Consider the following 18,973-nt stretch of genomic DNA (forward strand, 5'->3'; position numbering starts at 1 on the left):
AGCTGGTGCCGGGATGATGTGGGTATGGGGGCGGGATACAGACAGAGACCAAGAGAGAAACAGAGGGAGGAACAGAGAGATAGATACAGAGGGAAACAGAGACACAGAGAAGCAGAGAAGGAGAGAGACAATAAGAGACAGAAACACACAGAGAAAGGCAGAGAGAGAAACAGAAAGAGACAGAGATACAAAGAGAGACAGAAAGAATCAGAAGGAGAGAGAGAGGACAGAAAGAAGGAGAGAAGAGGACATTTGTTAATTAAAAGAGAAAAGAAAAGAGAGAGGCAAGAAAACGGAGAGAAAGAGCGGAGGCAGGGAGAACTTGAGGCGAGAAAGAGACAAAGATTAAAGAGAAAAAGGAAACAGATGAGAGAAAGGCTGAGGGGAGCAGAGAAAGGAGGTGGGAGGGGGCGGGAGGGATCTGATTAGCCGGTGAGGAACTTTCCCCATTTCTGTCTCCTGTATTTTTCCTCTGGCAGGTGGAGCGCCAAATTAGCAATAATCTCATGCCTGTGGAAGCCCTGAACCCCAGCCCAGTATCCAGGCTATGTTAGAGGTTTATGGATCTGATTCTGTCCTAGCTTTTTTCCCCACCAGTTTCTGCCCCAAAGTAGACACTTCTCCTAGGCACTCAATGCTTGTTCATAGGACACTACTTTGGAAAGACCCTGGGAGCTACCGACAGCCTGGAACCGGGCACATAATTTTCAAAATGCAAACATGGGGCCTCTTGTTCAAAAATTATCAAGACCTTGACAGCCGATCATGAAACCAAGCATGGGGCTCTTCCAAGGGCAGGGCACCTACTCCCCTCACTTAGATGCGAGTGGGTGGAAGAGCGAGGACCCCAGGGCCTCTGGGAATGGCAAGAGGCAATGGCTCTACCTTGGGTTTCTCTGTTAACTTCATTCATTCATTCATTCATTCAACAGATATTTAAGACTGCTAGCCTGTAGCTACAGTCTTAAATATGGCAGCAAAACTCTCCATTTCTCAAGTACTTTTCTGTGCTAAGCATTTTATGTGTATTATCTCATTTCATTCTCATTAATAACTAGACAGCATGGCTGTTATTATCACCAGTCCCATTTTACAGATGAGGAAACTGAGGCCACTGGCTTAAGTCCCAGGGCTATTAAGTTGTAGAGCCAGGGCTGTTGGCCTAGAGCCCTCATTCTTTACTCTCAGGCCTGTCTGTCTCTATTGCTCTTCCGAAAGTAACAGGAGACAGAAAGCGGGGCTCAGTAGGAAGGAGCATCTGCTTCATGATTTCTGGTGAGCAGGGAAATTAGAGAGATGAAAAGGGGAGTAGACTTTAAACAGGAGGAAGGCTCTTCCACATAAATGTAGGAGTTTTCACATACTGGGGTATGGGCAGAATTGGCAGGAAGCAACAAATCACAGCCCCAAAAGCACAGCCTGCCTGTGCCCTAGGGACACGGGAATGAGCAGAGTTCAGAAATTCAGCATGTGATGTGTAGTGAAAGCATCCGGTGCAAGGAATTACGGTTTTGTAAGTTTGGTTTGTTTCTCTGAAGTCGCTAACACACCGTGTCAGTTTGCACTGCAGTGGACACCACCTGATGGATGTGTCACATCCTCCGGAACGGGGGTTCTTAGCCTGGGGGTGGGAGTGAGCTCTGATTCTCCTGCACCTGGATGTAGCTTTCCTGGTGGGCGCTCTCCAGAAGCAGACCCTGAGTTAAGATGCCACTAAAAGTGGTTGTTTGGGAGGTGATACCAGGAAGCACCAAAGGACAGTGGGTAAGTAACCCTCAGAAGGGAAGGAAGACCATAAAAATGTCTTATTATTGTTATTGAGCACTGGGAACTCTGGGGACAGCATAGAACATACCTCACAGTTGTTCCTCCCAAGGGAACTAAGAGCTGGGATAGTAATCCCTCAACTCCATCCCTCATTGGCTGAGAACTGCTCCCAGGTATATCCCTCTAGCGCGTCCAGATGCCCTGTAAGCCGCGTAGAGTATTTAATTCTTACCTGTGGGTCTTGACATTCGGTATACAAGTTATTACTAAATATAGAATTGTCGGTACACTACACAAATATTACAAATTTTCAGATGTAGATAGATGCTTTGTGAATATGACTGCAGGTGTGTGTTTGGGGGGAGAGGCACCTACACAAGACATATTTTCTCAGTTACCCGACATACAAATAATAGTCCATTAGTAATATACCTCTTAGTTTCAAGGAACAGAAACCCAACTCAAATTGGCTTTATCCCAAAGAGAAGTTTTGGTTCATATGATTGCAAAGGCAAGAGGAAGTGGGTCTGACCTTCAGTCCAGTTGGATCCAAGAGCCTCAACAACGTCACCAGGAATCTCTTCTTTTCCATTTCTGGGATTTGTTTTTCTTGGTCTTTTTTTCATTTACAGCCAGGCTTGTCCCACGTGACAGCAAGATGGCTGCCGGCAGGTCCTGTCATCCCTCCAGCAGCCTGGCAACTGCCACACAAAGAGTGAGCCTGTTTCCCATTGGCCCAGATTGGGTCACGCGACCACCTCTGAGCTAATTCTGGAATCTCTGATTGGCCAGACTGTGGTCACGTGCTCAGAGTCAGGCGGTAGGGTGGCTCCACCCAAGCACGTGGACTGAGATCGCCTCTCTCTCGTGGTTTCCCAAAGTAAAATGGAGGAGCTATTACTAAAAGAAGGGAGCCTAGGTTTCCATTACAAACAGCATGTGGCGTGCCCGCCACGAAAAAGCGACCTTCCTTTTGGAAAATGTTGGGATGTACACCAAAATATACCAGGGTCTTCCTAAAGAGACATACGGTTGGTTGCCATGATTTGGGGATAAAAGTATGGTTCTTGCAACATAATTTGATGAAATCATTTTGATTATATAAACCGCTCAGAGAATCCTCCAGTAGAAAATAGTTGAAATTCAGGAAGGAGGGACTCTGGGGTGTGTGTGTGGCAGGGGTGGGAACTGAGGCAGAGTGGGTAGATATCCACGGTAGAGAAGAGGTCCAGGTAGAAGAGCCTCCCTGCAGGTGGGATCCCGCAGTACCGTGGGCTAGAGCCCGACTGATAACCATAACACCTTCTGCCTGGCTCTATTTCATGGGCAAGGAGGAAGTACCAACGATGTTCGTTTCTCTTTCTCTGTCAAGAGTCAAGGGCAGTCCACTCATCCTCCAAACTGAAAACTGTTGTATCAGAAACAGTCCATTTCATCAGATGACTTTGTCCAAAGGGAATAACCCTTGTGAGGCAGTGAAGTGTGGCTGAGGCTGCCATCTGGTGGTTGAAAGGGACTCAGACGCCGGCAACCTTGGCCATACCTTGCTTGGGCTTCCCTGTTGATATTCATTTCTTCACAAATATTTAAGAATGCCTATGTGTGCCAGGCAACCATGTTGCAAACAGTAGTATTAATAGCATTGTTTTAAAATGGGAATTTTTTAGTTGAGTGCAAATAAAAACATACTGGAAATGTAAGGAAATAAAAAGTAGGTCTTTAAAACTTGTTAAGCCATGAAATTCATGTCGAAACGATTTTTTTCTATCCTACGCCATCTTTTAGGGTAGAGGGTTAGTAAATCTTGGACAGAGTTATAACATGGAGAGAGAAAGAGTGGGGAGCAGAGGGAGGGCGAGAAACTTGGAATGGGAGGTTGGTGGTGATAGAACTTTCCAGAAAGTGGCATTCATACCTTATCTTTGCTTTCAGATTCCACTTTGGTGAAGTATTTCCTCTGTTTCTACTGTTGCAGAACATACAGAACCATAACCTGTATTTGTGGAGCTGGTTTCATGCATTATTATGCTTTACACTTGGGACAGGTAGGTTGATGTTGGCGCCATCAGCGGGCCAGGGTTTTCTATCCACTTAGTGTCCATTCTTAGTGGCTTGCTTTTGTCCTCACGCTGGACTCTTCCACTGCGAGATGAACACTCGAGAAAGCAAACACCTTTTTAGGGCAACCCTCACTCTCCACCAACACACACACACACACACACACACACACACAGCCAACTTCAGCTAACGCTTGTTGACCAGAATGGGTCAGAAGATCAACCCTAACAGCAAGGGAGGCTGGGGAACTGGGTAACAGGATTGTCATAATTGAAACCAGCCATGACCCCTTGTTGGAAGATGGGTTCATGGCTGCTCTGAACAAAATTAGGGTTCCATGAGCAGAGAGAAGAGAAGCAGATATTGGATATTGTCTGCCCCAGCATTCCATCACTTTTAGGACAGTTAGTAACTTTTCCTTCCTCTTTTTTTTTTTTTTGTTTGTTTGTTTGCTTTTTGCAGTACGCGGGCCTCACTGTTGTGGCCTCTCCCGTTGCGGAGCACAGGCTCCAGACGCGCAGGCTCAGCGGCCATGGCTCACGGGCCCAGCCGCTCTGCGGCATGTGGGATCTTCCCGGACCGGGGCACGAACCCGCGTCTCCTGCATCGGTAGGTGGACTCTCAACCACTGCGCCACCAGGGAAGCCCTTCCTTCCTCTTTTATGCAGGGATTTAGAAGCCCCATAGCGAGGAGCCGCGCACTGACACAGAAAGGCGACTCCTCCCTATTGGGGTCCCTCACTCCAATACGCTGCTAATCGCTGATGGAGTCAAGACTCAAACCCAGAGTTGCAGCTCCTCACTACGGCTGAACACAGCCAAACACCTCCCAGGACAAAAACCAGTGAGGCAGAGTCCCCGAGCTCAGGGCGTCCACAGGATCAGAGCCTGCTTGGGTTCTGGGTGCCCAGCACTGCTCAGGCTGGCGCAGGCGTTCCTACCCAGGACACCGACCGGGAGCCAGACCTCCTGGGTCCCCTTCCCTCATGGATGAGCTATGTGGACTTGGGCAAGTGACTTAGCCTCTCTGAGCCTCAGACGCCACATCTGTAAGAGGAGAATGATAATAATTTTACTGACAGGAGTAAATGAGATATTAAAGGGCATCAAATAACTAGGAAATCTAAAACTGTTCCAAAAGAGAAAGTGCATTTAAAATGTAGAAAACAAAACAAAAAGAACTAGCAAGCAGCCGGCGAACGCCAGCTACTATTACCATGATTGTTATGATTATTACTGTGTTATCCTGGCAGGGATCTCTTTGGTCACTGCTTTATTGTTCTCCCTCTCCTGGCCCAGGGCTGCCCATTCTGCTGTTTGTCTGAAGTACATTTACTAGTGCAGGTGGGTTCATGGTCTCAGGGGAAGCTCTGTCTCTCCACTATTGTTCTAAACTTGTAGGCAGCCAGGCCTGGGAAACAGAATCTTGGTTTCCGAAAGCATCCCGGGTACCCTCTACCTTTCCGTCTTCTTTCTTCACCTTGTCTGTCCTTCCTCGGAATCTCCTCGGTTCCATACCTGATTTTGAGTGACAGGCCCATGGATGATTCAGCCCCACCCTGGTCCTGCCAGTGGCCCCGCCCCACTGGTGAAACTTCTCTCCAGGAAACCTATCAGAAGCCCCACCCCTTCATTTTATAACGGAAGGTGATTGGATAGCTGCAGGGAAGGAGCACGCCCGACGTCCACCCAGGATGCTGCCCTACGTGCCTCCCCCACCCCGTTCTCCATTTACTGTGAGTTGTCCCTGAGGTGATAAGGCGAACTTGGAGCCCCCTTCCCCCATCCTTGAAAATTACCTAAATTTTGGATTGGATTCCCCACGTGGCCACCAGAGGGAGCATTAATCACAAAGTCCAGTCCTATCCCTCCCCTCCCTATCTACGTGTGGTCTGCCCCCTTCGGCTGCTCTGACCCCTCCCACCATGCAACCCCCTCTCTCCACCCTCCAGCCACACTGGCTGTCCCTCAAAGGGGACAAGCTCCCACTGGCCTCCCTCTGCCCCGAAGCTTCCCCAAACATCCCCGTATGGCTTTACTCTCCTTTCAGTCCCCGTTTAAAATCACCTCCTTGACCGCCCACCCCTAACCACAGCCGCACCTGGCTCATGCCTGCACTGGTCATTCCTGGCTCGTATCCTTGCTTGTCGTCATCTATCAGGATTTTTCTGCTTTCTTCTGGGTACCACCTGGAGGATTGCTTTCTTTGTCAAATGGACAAAATGGTGATGGCTAACTGTATGTGTCAATTTGACCGGGCTAAGGGATGACCAGATAGCTGGCCAGACATTATTTTCAGGTGTGTCTGTGAGGGTGTTTCCCAAAGAGATTAGCATTTGAATTGGGAAACTGAGTAAAGATCATCACCCTCACCAAGGCAGATGGGCATCTTTGCAACCCACGGAGGGCCTGAAGAGAACAAAAGGCGGAGGATGGAGAATTTGCTGTCTGCTTGAGCTGCAGCATCTCTGCTCTCCTGTCCTCGGACACTGATGCTCCTGGTATGTCCTGCGTGGTGGTATGTGATGATGGCAGTGGACATGTCTTGTTCCAAACATTCCCCAAATGCTCCTGGAACCATTCCGAGTCACCAGCCAACCAGTCCTGTCTTGGCATTCAAAGTCTCAGTCATCCCAGCCGAATCCCCAGAAAATGGAAACATTCCACTCAGCGCCAGCCTGGAGTGTTTGTAACAAAAACCCCATAGCTTTGACTCTTTTTCATTTCTTTTATTAGCATCAATATATACAAAGTGGAAAATGACTTCATTTCATTATTCTAGCTTAGAAAGTTTGTTTTGCGTTTAATTCTATTTGGGCATAAAATGGAAATGAAAACTTCCCAGGAGAAAGCCTACCTTTGGGGGTTCCGAACAACTCAATAAAACGGGACCTCAAATGACCCAGCGACCTCAAAAACATAGGAAAGTCATACCCTTCGGATTGACCAAAAGAAAGGTCATTTTTGCCCAAGGCTCACGCTCAGCCTACACGTACCCACGTATTTGCCCAGTCCCGTCCGTCTGCTCATACAGCCGTTTGGATCACGTAGCCACTTCGTTTCCTGCTGGGCTGTTCGGCAGTCTCCAAAGCTATCAGCCTGAGGTTCTGCAGGCTCTCCAAGGAGCTGACTTCAAAAGGTCATTTTTAAAGCATGTCCGTGGAACTAAATAAGGATGGCCATCAAGTAGCAACCAGAATACTTAAGTTGGCTAAATATTTCTACCCTCTACCACCAGAAGAAGCAGAAAGATGAGTCCCAAGCTGAAGAGGGTTGAGTGTGTGCATTTTTAAAGCACAGGGTGGTAGCTGGCAGATACAGCTTATACGAATTAGCATGTAATACGCACCATCACATGCATTCTTTGAAGCTCGAAATCTCTGTAAACGTATTTCCCCGATGTTTTACAAAGAGTAGCTTGTAGGAAGGTTCAGTCTGTTCTCAAGTTTAAGATTGTATCCTGTTCAAAAATATTTAATCCCAGCGGGTTTTAACATTGAGCTTATTAAAAACAGACATGACATGAGCTGAAATGAGATGCCTGGTAAATTTTTGGCACGATTATTATGATTTGTTTTACCTTTACATATTACAAAGACACATTCAGGTATTTTAAAAAGAAAAATAGACACCAACCTGTCTTTTCAATCACACTGTACATTGTCAAGCTTGCATGATCCATCTTTTGACTAAAACAAACTTTTAAAACATGGTCACAAAAAAAATTAAAAAAATAAAACATGGTCACAGGTGCTATATGACTAGGACAGAACTAAGACACTGGAATCCTGGAAGAAAAGGAAAATCAACACCTCTCTAGCCCATCCAACAGCCAATAAGAGCTCCTGGGCCATGGCCTGGCCAGTTTCAGGGAACAGGGTTAGAATAAAGATTTTATATTTTGTCAGTCTTTATGAAAGGCAAATATTTAGTGTTCATGTAACCACAGTATGTTCTAAAATTAAATATCATTAATAGAGTTCTTCATTCTGGACGACCCAGGGTTAGGATTAGAATCAGCATCAAATAGATACAAAAGCAAAGATTTGATTCTGCCTTCAAAAAAAAAGTTTGCATTATTTGCATTGCTGGTCTTTCTCCAGACATGACACTGCTCACTAATGGTCTGGAACATTTCTCCTCTGGTTCTTTCATATAACGGGGTGGGCTTTGGGCAGCTGGACAGCAGCCTTTTATGATCTCTTGCTGTGCATCATGAATGCCTGCTTGAAGGAGCAGATGAGCAGGATTCTTTTCTGGCAGAAGGAAAATATTTGGGCCTCAGACCCGCAAGCTACCAAAACATGGACTCCCAGCCATTCTCCCAAAGGCATGGCAGCCAGAAAGGTCTTGTTTGAAAACCAGCTGATTTAAAACAATTCTAGAGAGCATGGAAAGGCTCCAAAGAGCACCCCAAAAGCCGCTGGGCCGGTGTGCCTCTCTGAGCCACTGGTTGACATTAGGGAGATGAATTAGCCTCACAGGCACTTTTCCTTCCAAGCATCCTCACCCCTTGCCTTCTCTTTACACCTATATTTAGAAAAGAATCTTCCAGATAATCACACACTCACCAGTCCTACTGGGTTGAGGTGAAAGGACTCTGATCAAATACCAGGATGCGGGATTAATGAGATGCTAAGAGTTCCTTTCTGGCCTAAAATTCCTCCTTCTCTCCTCACTGGAGTTCAAATCGTGTGATGTGGATGCCGTTGTGGCTTTAAGCCCCCCGTTCCTGTTCCTCGGCACCTCTATGGTCAAGCATTCACGCCACCATCCAACATCCGGGCAGAGCTTCAGAGAATAGAAAAGTAGTTTCTTCTCATAGGACCCTCCCTCCCTCCAAAATACTTGACTGCAAGTGTATTCTGAAGGTGCCACCTTTTAGAGTGACAGTGCACTTGAGTCTCCCCTATTTTGAGGGCTCTGGCAGTGCAGCACCCCGGGAGGGAAACAGAGCTCACCCCTGGATTTCTCCCCTGCAACCCAAAGCCTCTTAACACTATGGGCGGTACTGCTCACGCCTGCAAAGACTACGGATCTATCATCACGGCTTGAGGGTGGCCTTGTTGAACAAGGTGATCGATTCTGGCCCTGGGAGCATAAATTACCTGCTCTTTCATCGTTGAAAGAGTATCATTTTATTCTCTCGATTCCCTTAGCCAGCTTTGCCCCTCATCCACTTCTTCACTGGAACTCTCAGATCTCTCATCTTCTCTGAAAACTTTCCTTTGTCACCTGTCACCTTTATAGAAAGAAAACATTTTCTTAGTTTGCCAGCATCCAGCGAGGCCAGGGTGGTGAAAGAGAATGTTTGTGTAACACCTTTGCTGCCTTCAGAGGGGCCATGGGAGGGAGGGGACGGGGCAGGTTCTTTTAGCAGCTGAGGAAATTGGAAGGGAGAAAACAGACTGGTTTTGGAGTAGTGCTGTTTAAGTCTCTGTGCTAAATTTCAACCCAAGTTAATCCAACAAGAAATACCCTTTTCCAACCTAACCTTGGGACTTAGATTTGTACGAAAAACACCATGGGCATGGATCCTGAAGATGCATGCAAGTTGATGCAGCCGTAGCACGGAATTGCTGATAGGAGAAACAGCCTGTTGCTGTTTTTTTTTTTTCCTTTTCCCTCTACTGCTGTGTTTGCTATTTTACAGGTCCTCCACCTGCCTTCAGGATTGAGGCTGTACCACAAATTTGGCTGCAGCTGCAATACATCCAACCACACCTATTTCGATTTTAAATATAATAAATACAGTGAAGAAAACAAAGTCTTCAGTAAAGAGTCTAAAGAAAAGACAGCCGACACTCTGGGCTTTCCATCAAATGCCACATGGTCTCTGGATGAATTTCTCGAGGAGGCTGTAGTTGAGTTTGTATCTGTAAGTTCCCTTCTCACGTGGAGCTCTCTCTAGATGGACACTTCATACTCTCTGGTTTCCTGTGTGAGAGAGAAGCACAGATCTGTTGACCCCTTGTGTGGCAGAGTGACTCATGAATCGTTCTGGATCTTCACCCTTCTCTGTATCCAAGATATTGGACATAGGACTTTGCAGTGCTCTTTACTCTAAACTTGACTTGCTTTTACCAATGGGTTATGGGAAAGTGGGTCATAAGAGGGGCCTGAAAAGTGCCTGTGTGTTTCTGCTGCTGGTGTCCTGCCCTTCTGCCTTCACCACGAGTAGAGCATGCCTTGATGGCCTTTAGCGCCGGCAAGAAGATGAGAGTCATGGACAGCAGAGCTGAGTCATCAGCCAACCACAGATGTGTGAGTGAGCACTGCCAAACCAGGACTACCACCCAGCTGAAACTAGCTGAAAACACTGTCCCGTGGACTGATGAGCAAATTAACGCTTGTTACTTTGAGCGACTGAGTTTTGGGATTGTTACTCAGCATTATCATAGTGCTAGGTGACTGATACATACACGAATAAGTCTTAATAACGTCTAGTTTCTAAAGGGCTATTTCTCATCAGCTTGACCTTCTCTGAGGATTCAGAAACAAGCTATACAAAATGTAAAATAACATATAACCTTGTCTTACCAGTGCCATATCTAAAATGACCACAACACGTAGGCAGCAACCAGTTCAATTTCTCCAATACTCGTGGAGTGTGTGTAATATACTCCAGGCCCCCAGGGCAGAGGAGTAGGGAGATATAAGAAGTCATAGGCTCGGCCCCATGTCACTGTCACATGCTTTAATGGAGGTCTACAGTTCCCACTGGGTCAACACAGATAAGCAATTCTGTCTGTGCTTCATGGTAGATGCAAGCTTGGGGGGCAGGCTCCAAGGTGGTCCTCATGGTCCCCAACCTCCTGGTATTCACATTCCTTGTATGATCCCTTCCCCTTAACTGTATGCAGAACCTATGATTTGCTTCTAAGCAACAGAATGCAGCAAAGGTGCTAGGATGTCACTTCCGTGTTTATATTTTGTAGGATTGTGACCTCTCTCTCTCTCGCTGACTCTGAAAAAGCAAGCTGCCATGTTGTGAGCTGTTCTACGGAGAGGGACACATACAAAGGAACTGAGGTTGACAGCATGCAAGAAACTGAGCCCCTTAGTCCAACGACCTGCAAGAAACTGGATGCTGTCAACAGTCATGTGAGCTTGGAAGTGGATCCTTCCCCAGTCAAGCCGCAGATGAGACTGCAGCCTTGACTGACACCTTGATTGTAGCCTGTGAGTCCTGGAGCAGAGGACCTACATTAGCTGTGCCTGGACTCCTGACCTACAGAATCTATGGGGTAATAAATGTGTGTCCTTTAGGCTCCTAAATTTGCAAAAATATTATTACACATCAATTGATAACAGGAGGTCAGAGGAAGCAGGACTGCTGCAAGGTTAGCACGGACACGGAACAAGTTTATGCCCCCAATATTGGGAGATGATTGTACCTCATCACACAGTGAATTTGAAGGTTGTGGTTTTGTAAACTCAGGGCCAGCCTTCTTGTTCTTCACACATGCCTCTGGGCCTTTGCACGTGCTCTCCTGTCTTCCTGGCATCTTTTTCAGCCACCTTATATGACTCAGCTTTCTCAAAGATGAGATGAGATGGCCTTCTCCCATCCCATCACACACTCATAGCACCCTGTCCAATTTCTTTCATGGCCCTTAAAAATTATGGTTGGCCCTTAAAAATTAAGATATTCACTGGCATATTTGATTGTTTGAGGTTCAAGGAGAGGCAAGAGAGGCTAACAGAGTTTGCATCCTGGCTGCAGGTTGTGTGTTCTGGCTGTGTGCAATCTTGACCAAATCGTTTTTCCTCTCCCTGAACCTCAATGTCCTCATCAGCCAATCAGAAATAACTAGAGAATCCATCACAAAGAGTTACAAGGATTGAAGGGGATTATGCATTTAAGGCGCCTGGCCCATAATATTACTATTACCATTACTACGACTACTACTATTATCGATATCTGTCTCCTTTGTGAGCTTATAAGCTCATTAACGGAAGGACTGTGTCTATTTGGTTCAGCTGTGTCCCTAGTACCAACACAAGGCTGCTGCTCAAATGTGTGGGGATGGTGCACACTGCCGTTCAATAAGGAATGTAGTTTAATAAGATGTTGGGAATGCTGCCCACTGCCACCAGGCCACCGCTGGGCTCGGACTCATTTTAGCTGTCTCTCCATGGGTCTCTGGTGCAGCCCCTTCTTTCTGTGGCCATTCTGCTAAGAATAAAGAGTTACAGGCTTGTCATCAATTCCTAGAACGAGCTGAGTTCTCCAGCAGTTACCTCAATAGGGGTCTTGGCGGGGATGAGACAGGAGGACCACTGGCCATGCCTTTCTGCCAGCAGCATCGTGAGCAAAAGGAAATTAAACCTCCCGTTTTGATGTCGATGGATTGAGAGCAAAGAGGGAGGCACCAGGGAGAGAAGAGAGACCCACTCACCCCTGTCTCATAAATGGGGTTGTCAAACTCGGTTTCCACGGTGATCTGGCTGTAGGGGTGGGAGTACATCAGGGGCAGGCGGAGGTTGGAGTAATAGCGGCATCTGGAGAAGAGACGGTGAAGGGAAGAGAAGTTACTTTTCCTGGACGAGGAGACACCTTACAGTCCCACAGGGGAATGGTGGGTGCCACTTCCTGAGCATGGGCACCTCCATGGATAACAAGGAGGATGTGTGGAGACGGCCTCTTGTAGGTGAGAATCCGAGTGGGGTAAAAGCTGAAATCATAATCGCTCTCAATTTCTAACCCAGTCGGTGATCCTTAAAACCCCGGACCTCCCCTTACTGGAGCTTAATGTGTTTTCTCCTGTAAGATGATACAAGTCCCTCTTTAATGCAAAGGGCAAGCGCAATAATAATGAGCATTTATTAAGCATATATTGTGTTGCCTCAGAGCAGCCTTCCCTGACCACCTATTTAGATCTGGTCTCTGTTCCCACACCCTGTCTCTTTCCTTTATCGTGTTTATTATAGTGTGTGATAATGTGTGTATTTCTCCTCTCCCCCTTCCAGACTGTGAGCTCCACAGGGACCATTTAAAGTAGGCAAATGCCTGCCTCAGGGCCTTTGCACATGCTGCTTCTCTGCCTGGAATCCTCCTCTCCCAGATATCTGCACAGTTTACTCATTGTTGCTTTCAAGCTCTTACTCAAGTGTGATTTCTCACTGGGGCCTCCTCTACCCCTCCCCCACTTAAAATGCAACCACTGCCTCACCCCAGCTCCCTTTTTCTCTCTTCTAAGTTTTCTTTTTCTCCCGGCATTTTTCACCTTCTAATGTACTACTTACTTTTATATTATACTTTACTTATTGTCTCTCTTCCCCCATTAGAACCTGTGCCCCACATGTCAACGATTTCTTTTTGTTTTGTTCACGACAATGATCTTAGAGCCCAGAAAACGGCCTGGTACAGAGTCGGTGCTCAATAATTGTGAAATTGAACGAATGAGTGAATATGCTAGCCATAGATGAATATCTTCCTTCCTTGTTAAAGGCACGTTCTATGATCCCCGACACCTGGGACAATGACATTAGACTGTCAATACATACATGCTGAATAAGTGAGGGAATGAGTGAATAAAGGAGAGAATGAGTCAGTGTGCCTGGCAACAGGAAATGTCTCTCTCTCCCATTAAACATTAGCTCTGTGGGGTCAGGAGAGTGTCTTCTGATTTGCTGCTGCATGCTCAGCCCTCCTACCATGAAGGGTTGGCAGGTGCACGATCTAAATATTTCTCAGAGTTGAATTGAGTCACACCATCCCTTCAGTCACACAAATGCCACTGTCCCCAAGAGTGGAGGCTCAGGGTCCATGACGAGCCCAGCCCCTCAGCACGCTGGTCGCCGAGTGGGTGAGAGCCCCACTCCCACCCGAAGCCCCATACCTGGTGATGTAAATGTAGGCTCCTCCCAGCAGTAAGGAGATGAGGAGGGCCGGGATGAAGATAGCCAGTGCCACGTTTCCCCCTTCCAGAGACGTCTCGGCTGCCGCTTCTGCTACTAAATGCACAAGCCGGTGAAGGCCCCTGGCTCCCAGGGGAGTACCCGCCCTCCCAGCCCTGCACCCACTCCAAGACCTAATGTCACAGAGCCAGCCACTGGAGAACCATCTCCAGAAAGGAGAAGAGGCAAAGAGTAAAGGAAATGGTGCTGGTTCTTGGCAACAGAGCCGCAGACCTATTCTTGGATGGGGTGGTCATCAGTCGAAATCTGGTTAAAATCCAATTCCAGGGAAGACCTGGAGAAAATCCCCAACGTGCTAACTGGAAAGGCAGATCTGCTTGACAGTCCATGGAGAAGACAGAGTTGTGTCTAGACTGGCAGGTCCCTCCCAGACCTGCTCAATCAGACCCTCCAGCAGAGGGTGCTGAGCAGCTGGGTCAGTGCTCGGTACCTGCACACCTCATGACACCCCAACCGCACACCCATGACACCCTAACCATGAAGACACAGTTTTCATCCTCAGAGGCCATGGCTGCACACTCTCAGGCAACCCTCTCCGCCTCACCTGGGGCCTCCCGCTACCTCCCAGTGGTTAGAGGAAATCACAAGAACTATGATGATTATTGTGGAGGTGGAGGGGGGAAGGGGGCGTTTTCCGAGAAAGGCTTGAAGGCAGACTCCACATCCCTTCTGGACACACTCTGCCGTTCTCCACAGCCACGTCTAACAGAGCTCGGCGTTATGCAAATCTGCAATCCGTTAGCCACCACTCCTTGGGTCTGAAAAATCAGTCTTAATACCCATGATAAATGTGCGAGCCCAGAACATTACGATGGCATCACACCCGCTGAGCAACCCAGGCCTTTGAGATGTTCTCATGGTCCATTGGCCGGTGCAAGACAGCGAAGGAAGGGCCTGCATAGAGCCTAACACCACAAATGCCCTTCTTCTTCTAGTGGAGTGACCGATACATGCTCCCCACAGCCTACACATGTATTTGAGCTCCAGCTCTGTCTGCTTGGATTAAAATGTCATCTGTTGCAGAAGAGAGCAACTAATGACATGTAATTTCCACTGCCCCAGATTCTGAGTGAACAATTTATTGTCAGAAAGATAAGTGGCTCCAAAAATAATTTTAAAAACTGTCCAATTGGTTAAAACTTTTTTTTAAAACAAAATATGTTATTTTTTTCCTGACACGACAGCCCAGTGAGTGGTTTTGTACCAAACTGAACGAAGGTTATACAGAATGCAGAACATTTTACGTGTGGGATGCATTGAAAAGGGAAGATAAAACAAAATCCGGGATCACTTTTAGCATCTGTTCCACATTAATAAATCTCACTTGGTAATTTCTAACAAGAACAGAAAACAAGGGGGATCCAGGGACAGCTATTTTGGGGAAGAAAAAGACGGAGGGGAAAACAGACCACAGAGCATCCCCTGGGGAAGACCTTTCCCTCCCCAAACCAGGAGCTTGCTCAGCATGAAGGGTGAGGCATCTCTGGATTTAGCTCCCCCAAATAGCACCGCATGGCTGAAAAGTTTTACAAGAGGGTATGTGTTTCTCAGGCACGTGAACTCCCAGATGTTTTTACCTCGTCATCATGAACAGAACGGGCGTCAAATCTCTTTTAGGTCATAGTTAGGACTATAAGTTGCAAATTCAATAATTTTTTTTTTTCTTTACAATGTCATTTGTTTTGAAATTATCCTCAGCAGTGTGAAGGCAGCATTTTTGCTTAACTTTCTGTTAATGCCTCGATAAGGATCTCCAAGGACCTTCCCTTGCTTTCTGCTATTAGCTTGGTTTATGGGATTTTTTTCTTCATGGGACTCACCTTCTAAAGCGTGTTCAAAGCTGTCTTGATTAACTGAAAGAGAAATTGGAGCATTGCTCAATGTCAAGTGAATTCACTCTGTTTGCATGAAGCACCCCCCCCCCAAATTAGGTGCAAAAGTCCATTCCATGCTTTGCTGTAGTGCTGTGGTTTTGTTTATTTTTTTAAATCTTAGGCTACCGGAATTAGTGGAAATGCCTCATTCCCTTCCTAAGTTCCTGAGAGAAGATGAGACAGATATGAAAGGAAAAGGACAATAATTACTGAATATTCACCATATGTCAGATACTGGGCATCAAGAGCTTTATATATATTTGCTCACTTAACACTCACAACAATCTCATTAGGTAGATACTATTCTCATCCCCATTTAACAGATAAGCAAACAGAGGTTCAGAGAAGCGAAGTGATTTCTCTGACACCACACAGCTCCTAAGTGATGGAGGCAGGATTTAAACTTGCTTGGCTTTCTTGGGCCTTTGCTCTGAACTACATAGTCCTGGTCTCTTCAGTGTTTTTGCGTCGGACCAAGGCTGATGAATGGTGAGGGGCAAGACAAAATTACAAATCCGAAATCCTGAGCCCAGCCAGAGGTGAAATTGTTTTCCTGCTTTGAAATATACATTTATATGAACCTTTCTAATTTCACTTTTATTCCATATTGATTTGGAATATAGGATTTTTATTCCATATTTTCATTCCTTCATTGCCATAGACTGGAACTCTCTGCGGTTGGTTTATTCCCCTGGATTCCCTGTACAACTCCTCTGGAAGTTCAGGATGATGGGGGCTGGTGTCTTCACGCTTTGGCATCAAAGTCATCATGATACCTGAGCACAAAAATATACCCACAGGGACGGGGTTCAGGGATGCAAAACCCCCAGAGTGAAGGGCTTCGATGGAAAGATTGCATGATAAGGTCGTGGGAGGAGCTGCCCCCCAAAGGCCCAGCAATAGCGGTGTCCTACATAATACGGAGATTTCCTAGTTAGAGCTTTGGTCAAAGTGACTCTCTGACTTTCATCGTTATCATGTGATGATAACAAAACCAGCCGACAAGAAAGCTAACTAACTGACTGCAGACATCTCTGGAGCCAGGGCATTAGGAAAATGGAAAGATTAAGGCAGATGCTTCCTACCCAAGACATGAATGGGACCTTGACTGCGTGTCTGGGAGGGCATGAGCTTCCATGAAATCTTAGAAATGGAAGGAAATGTTGAACCTCTGAGTGTGATCAGTGGGCCCCGGGGGCACGTGCTAAGAGGCAGCTTCCTGGGCCCTTTCCTGGACCTGCCAGGGCAGTGTCCTTGGGAACCCAGGGCCCCTGAGTCCCAGGGGGTGGTCTCACACTGGTGCTCTGTCATTTCTCCAACTCCAGACCACAAACGATGGACCCCACTTTTTTGGGGAAGAGGAAGTGATTTATTATTTCATTACAGAGTTGGCAGGGTGGATCACAGGAGTGGAAGTGGAGAGGAGAGAAAAGGGCAATGGTCTCCCAAGACAATGTCTTTCCTGCTAGACGGTCTGTTGTACCTGAGGGGCCAGCACTGCCTCACCCGGTGGGGTTTCAAGGGCAGGGAATTTATAATTAGCAGAAGTGGGTTCAAATCCTAAATTTGTCTTATACCAGTTGTGTGGTTTGGGGTAAGTCACTTAACCTCTGTGAGCTTCTCTGTCCACTTTTGTGAAATGGGTATGACGGCTCACCTATCTCAGAGTATGGTCACGAGGCTTCAATGGGGTGATGCAGGGAAAATCTTTTTTTATAGGTACAATTCACATGACATAAAATTAACCATTTCAATTCAGTGTCCAATTCAGGGGCATTTAGTACGTTCACAACGTTGTGCAAGCATCGCCTCTATCTAGTTCTAAAACATTTTCTTCATCTCAAAGGGAGATTCGGTATCAATTAAGCAGTTGCTCTTCCCTCCCCACCAGCCCCTGGGGAGCTCTAATCTGAGTTCCATCCCTACGGATTTACCTACTCTGGACATTTCATTCGAATTGCATCATACAATACGTGACCTTTTGTGTCTGGCTTCTTTTCACTGAGCATCACCTTTTCAAGGTCCATCCATGTTACAGCATTCCTTTTTATGGCTGAACAATATTCCCTTATATGAACATGCCACATTCTGCTTATCCATTCACCAGCTGATGGACATTTGGGTTGTTTCCATCTTTTGTGAATAATGCTGCTACGATCATTTGTACAAGTGTTGGTTTGAAAACCTGTTTTCAATTACTTTGTGCCTATACTCAGGAGTAGAAATTCTGGCCGGGAAAGTATTTTTAAGCCTGAACGCTGGACTTCATGAACGAGCATTTGGGGATCCGCTGAAGTTACGGGTTCCCAAGTAGAAATGTAAAACTGCATGTTTCAGTTCCCCCGGGGGAGAGAATTCAGAGCTTTCTGCCTGATTCTCAAAAGGGTACTAACACCATAAAAGGTTAAATCCACTTGCCTAAAGCGTTGAACATACTTAGGATATGATTATGAATTTCACACCTCAAAGACACGGATAAATGGATCCAAATCTCACTAGGTGTGCCCTAACTTAATTTCAACGATGAGTGGTTCACTGATTCTAAAATACACTCTCCCCCCTTTTCACCATCTCTGAGATGGGGGGTGTCTTACAATCACTGGGGTATTACAACCGCTGCCACCAGGTGGCGCTCAAGATGCCTGTGCTTGTGCAATCATCAGCCCAGGACCATCAGCACCCGGAGGATAGGTGTGAGCATCTTGGGAGAACGCCCAGAGGCGACAGGGGAACACCCATCACCCTTGGGAACCAAGTGGTTGTGAGAAGGGGGTGCAGGAGGTGGGAAACGTTTCAGCCACGCTGTCCAAGCAGGAGTCAAAAGCAGGCTGCCTCTCCTTTATGATAAAAACCTAAGCTCTTTTAGTAAGTAAAAACAAAAATGCTAAGCAAGGAGAAGGCACCGTGTCATAGTTTAATTGGAAGCCATGTCCTTCCTCAGCAGTGCAGAAAATAACGGTGGTGTCTTAGATTTAGTGAAACACAGTAGCCTGGCTTTTTAGAGCAAGTTTAGAATCGCTGCAAGTCAGTCTTTACATCTCTGGGTCCCTCATTCCCCGGGACTCCGGGGGTGGGGAGGCGGTGGTTTCTTTACCTTTACAGACGGGCAGTGGCCCATTCCAGTGGGATGGCTGTCCCAGGATGCATCGAATGGTCACTTCGCCCATGAGCTCGAAGCCCTCATAGCACATGAAGGTGAGGGACTCTCCTGGCAGGTAGAGTCGTTTGTACAGGATTTGGTACCCATTTTCAGGTAACCCTGGGTTGTCACATGCCAGGGACTCCTCCGCTGAAATGCAAGCCAAAAGGAGCTCTGATGAGACGATGCAAATCTCTGGGGACTCCTACTC

The 18,973-nt window shown here is 46.8% G+C and overlaps 1 protein-coding gene across 5 annotated transcripts in view; it reads right to left on the reverse strand.

The window, feature by feature from the left end:
- Positions 1-6,539: 6,539 nt before the first annotated feature.
- Positions 6,540-18,973, reverse strand: part of SEZ6L (seizure related 6 homolog like) — a 201,992-nt gene continuing 189,558 nt past the window's right edge. For 3 of the 5 annotated variants that reach the window (XM_033412788.2, XM_033412786.2, XM_012538199.3), the window contains 5 exons: positions 18,718-18,912; positions 15,570-15,602; positions 13,671-13,785; positions 12,228-12,330; positions 6,540-9,762 (listed from right to left, as the gene is read on the reverse strand). In XM_033412788.2, coding sequence (XP_033268679.1) covers positions 9,733-9,762; positions 12,228-12,330; positions 13,671-13,785; positions 15,570-15,602; positions 18,718-18,912 — 476 coding nt within the window. In that variant the 3' untranslated portion in view covers positions 6,540-9,732. The remainder of the gene's footprint in view (positions 9,763-12,227; positions 12,331-13,670; positions 13,786-15,569; positions 15,603-18,717; positions 18,913-18,973) is intronic. The other 2 variants (XM_033412785.2, XM_033412784.2) reach the window with 2 other exon arrangements.

This window comes from Orcinus orca, chromosome 15, assembly GCF_937001465.1.
Source record: "Orcinus orca chromosome 15, mOrcOrc1.1, whole genome shotgun sequence".
Taxonomy (NCBI): domain Eukaryota; kingdom Metazoa; phylum Chordata; class Mammalia; order Artiodactyla; family Delphinidae; genus Orcinus; species Orcinus orca.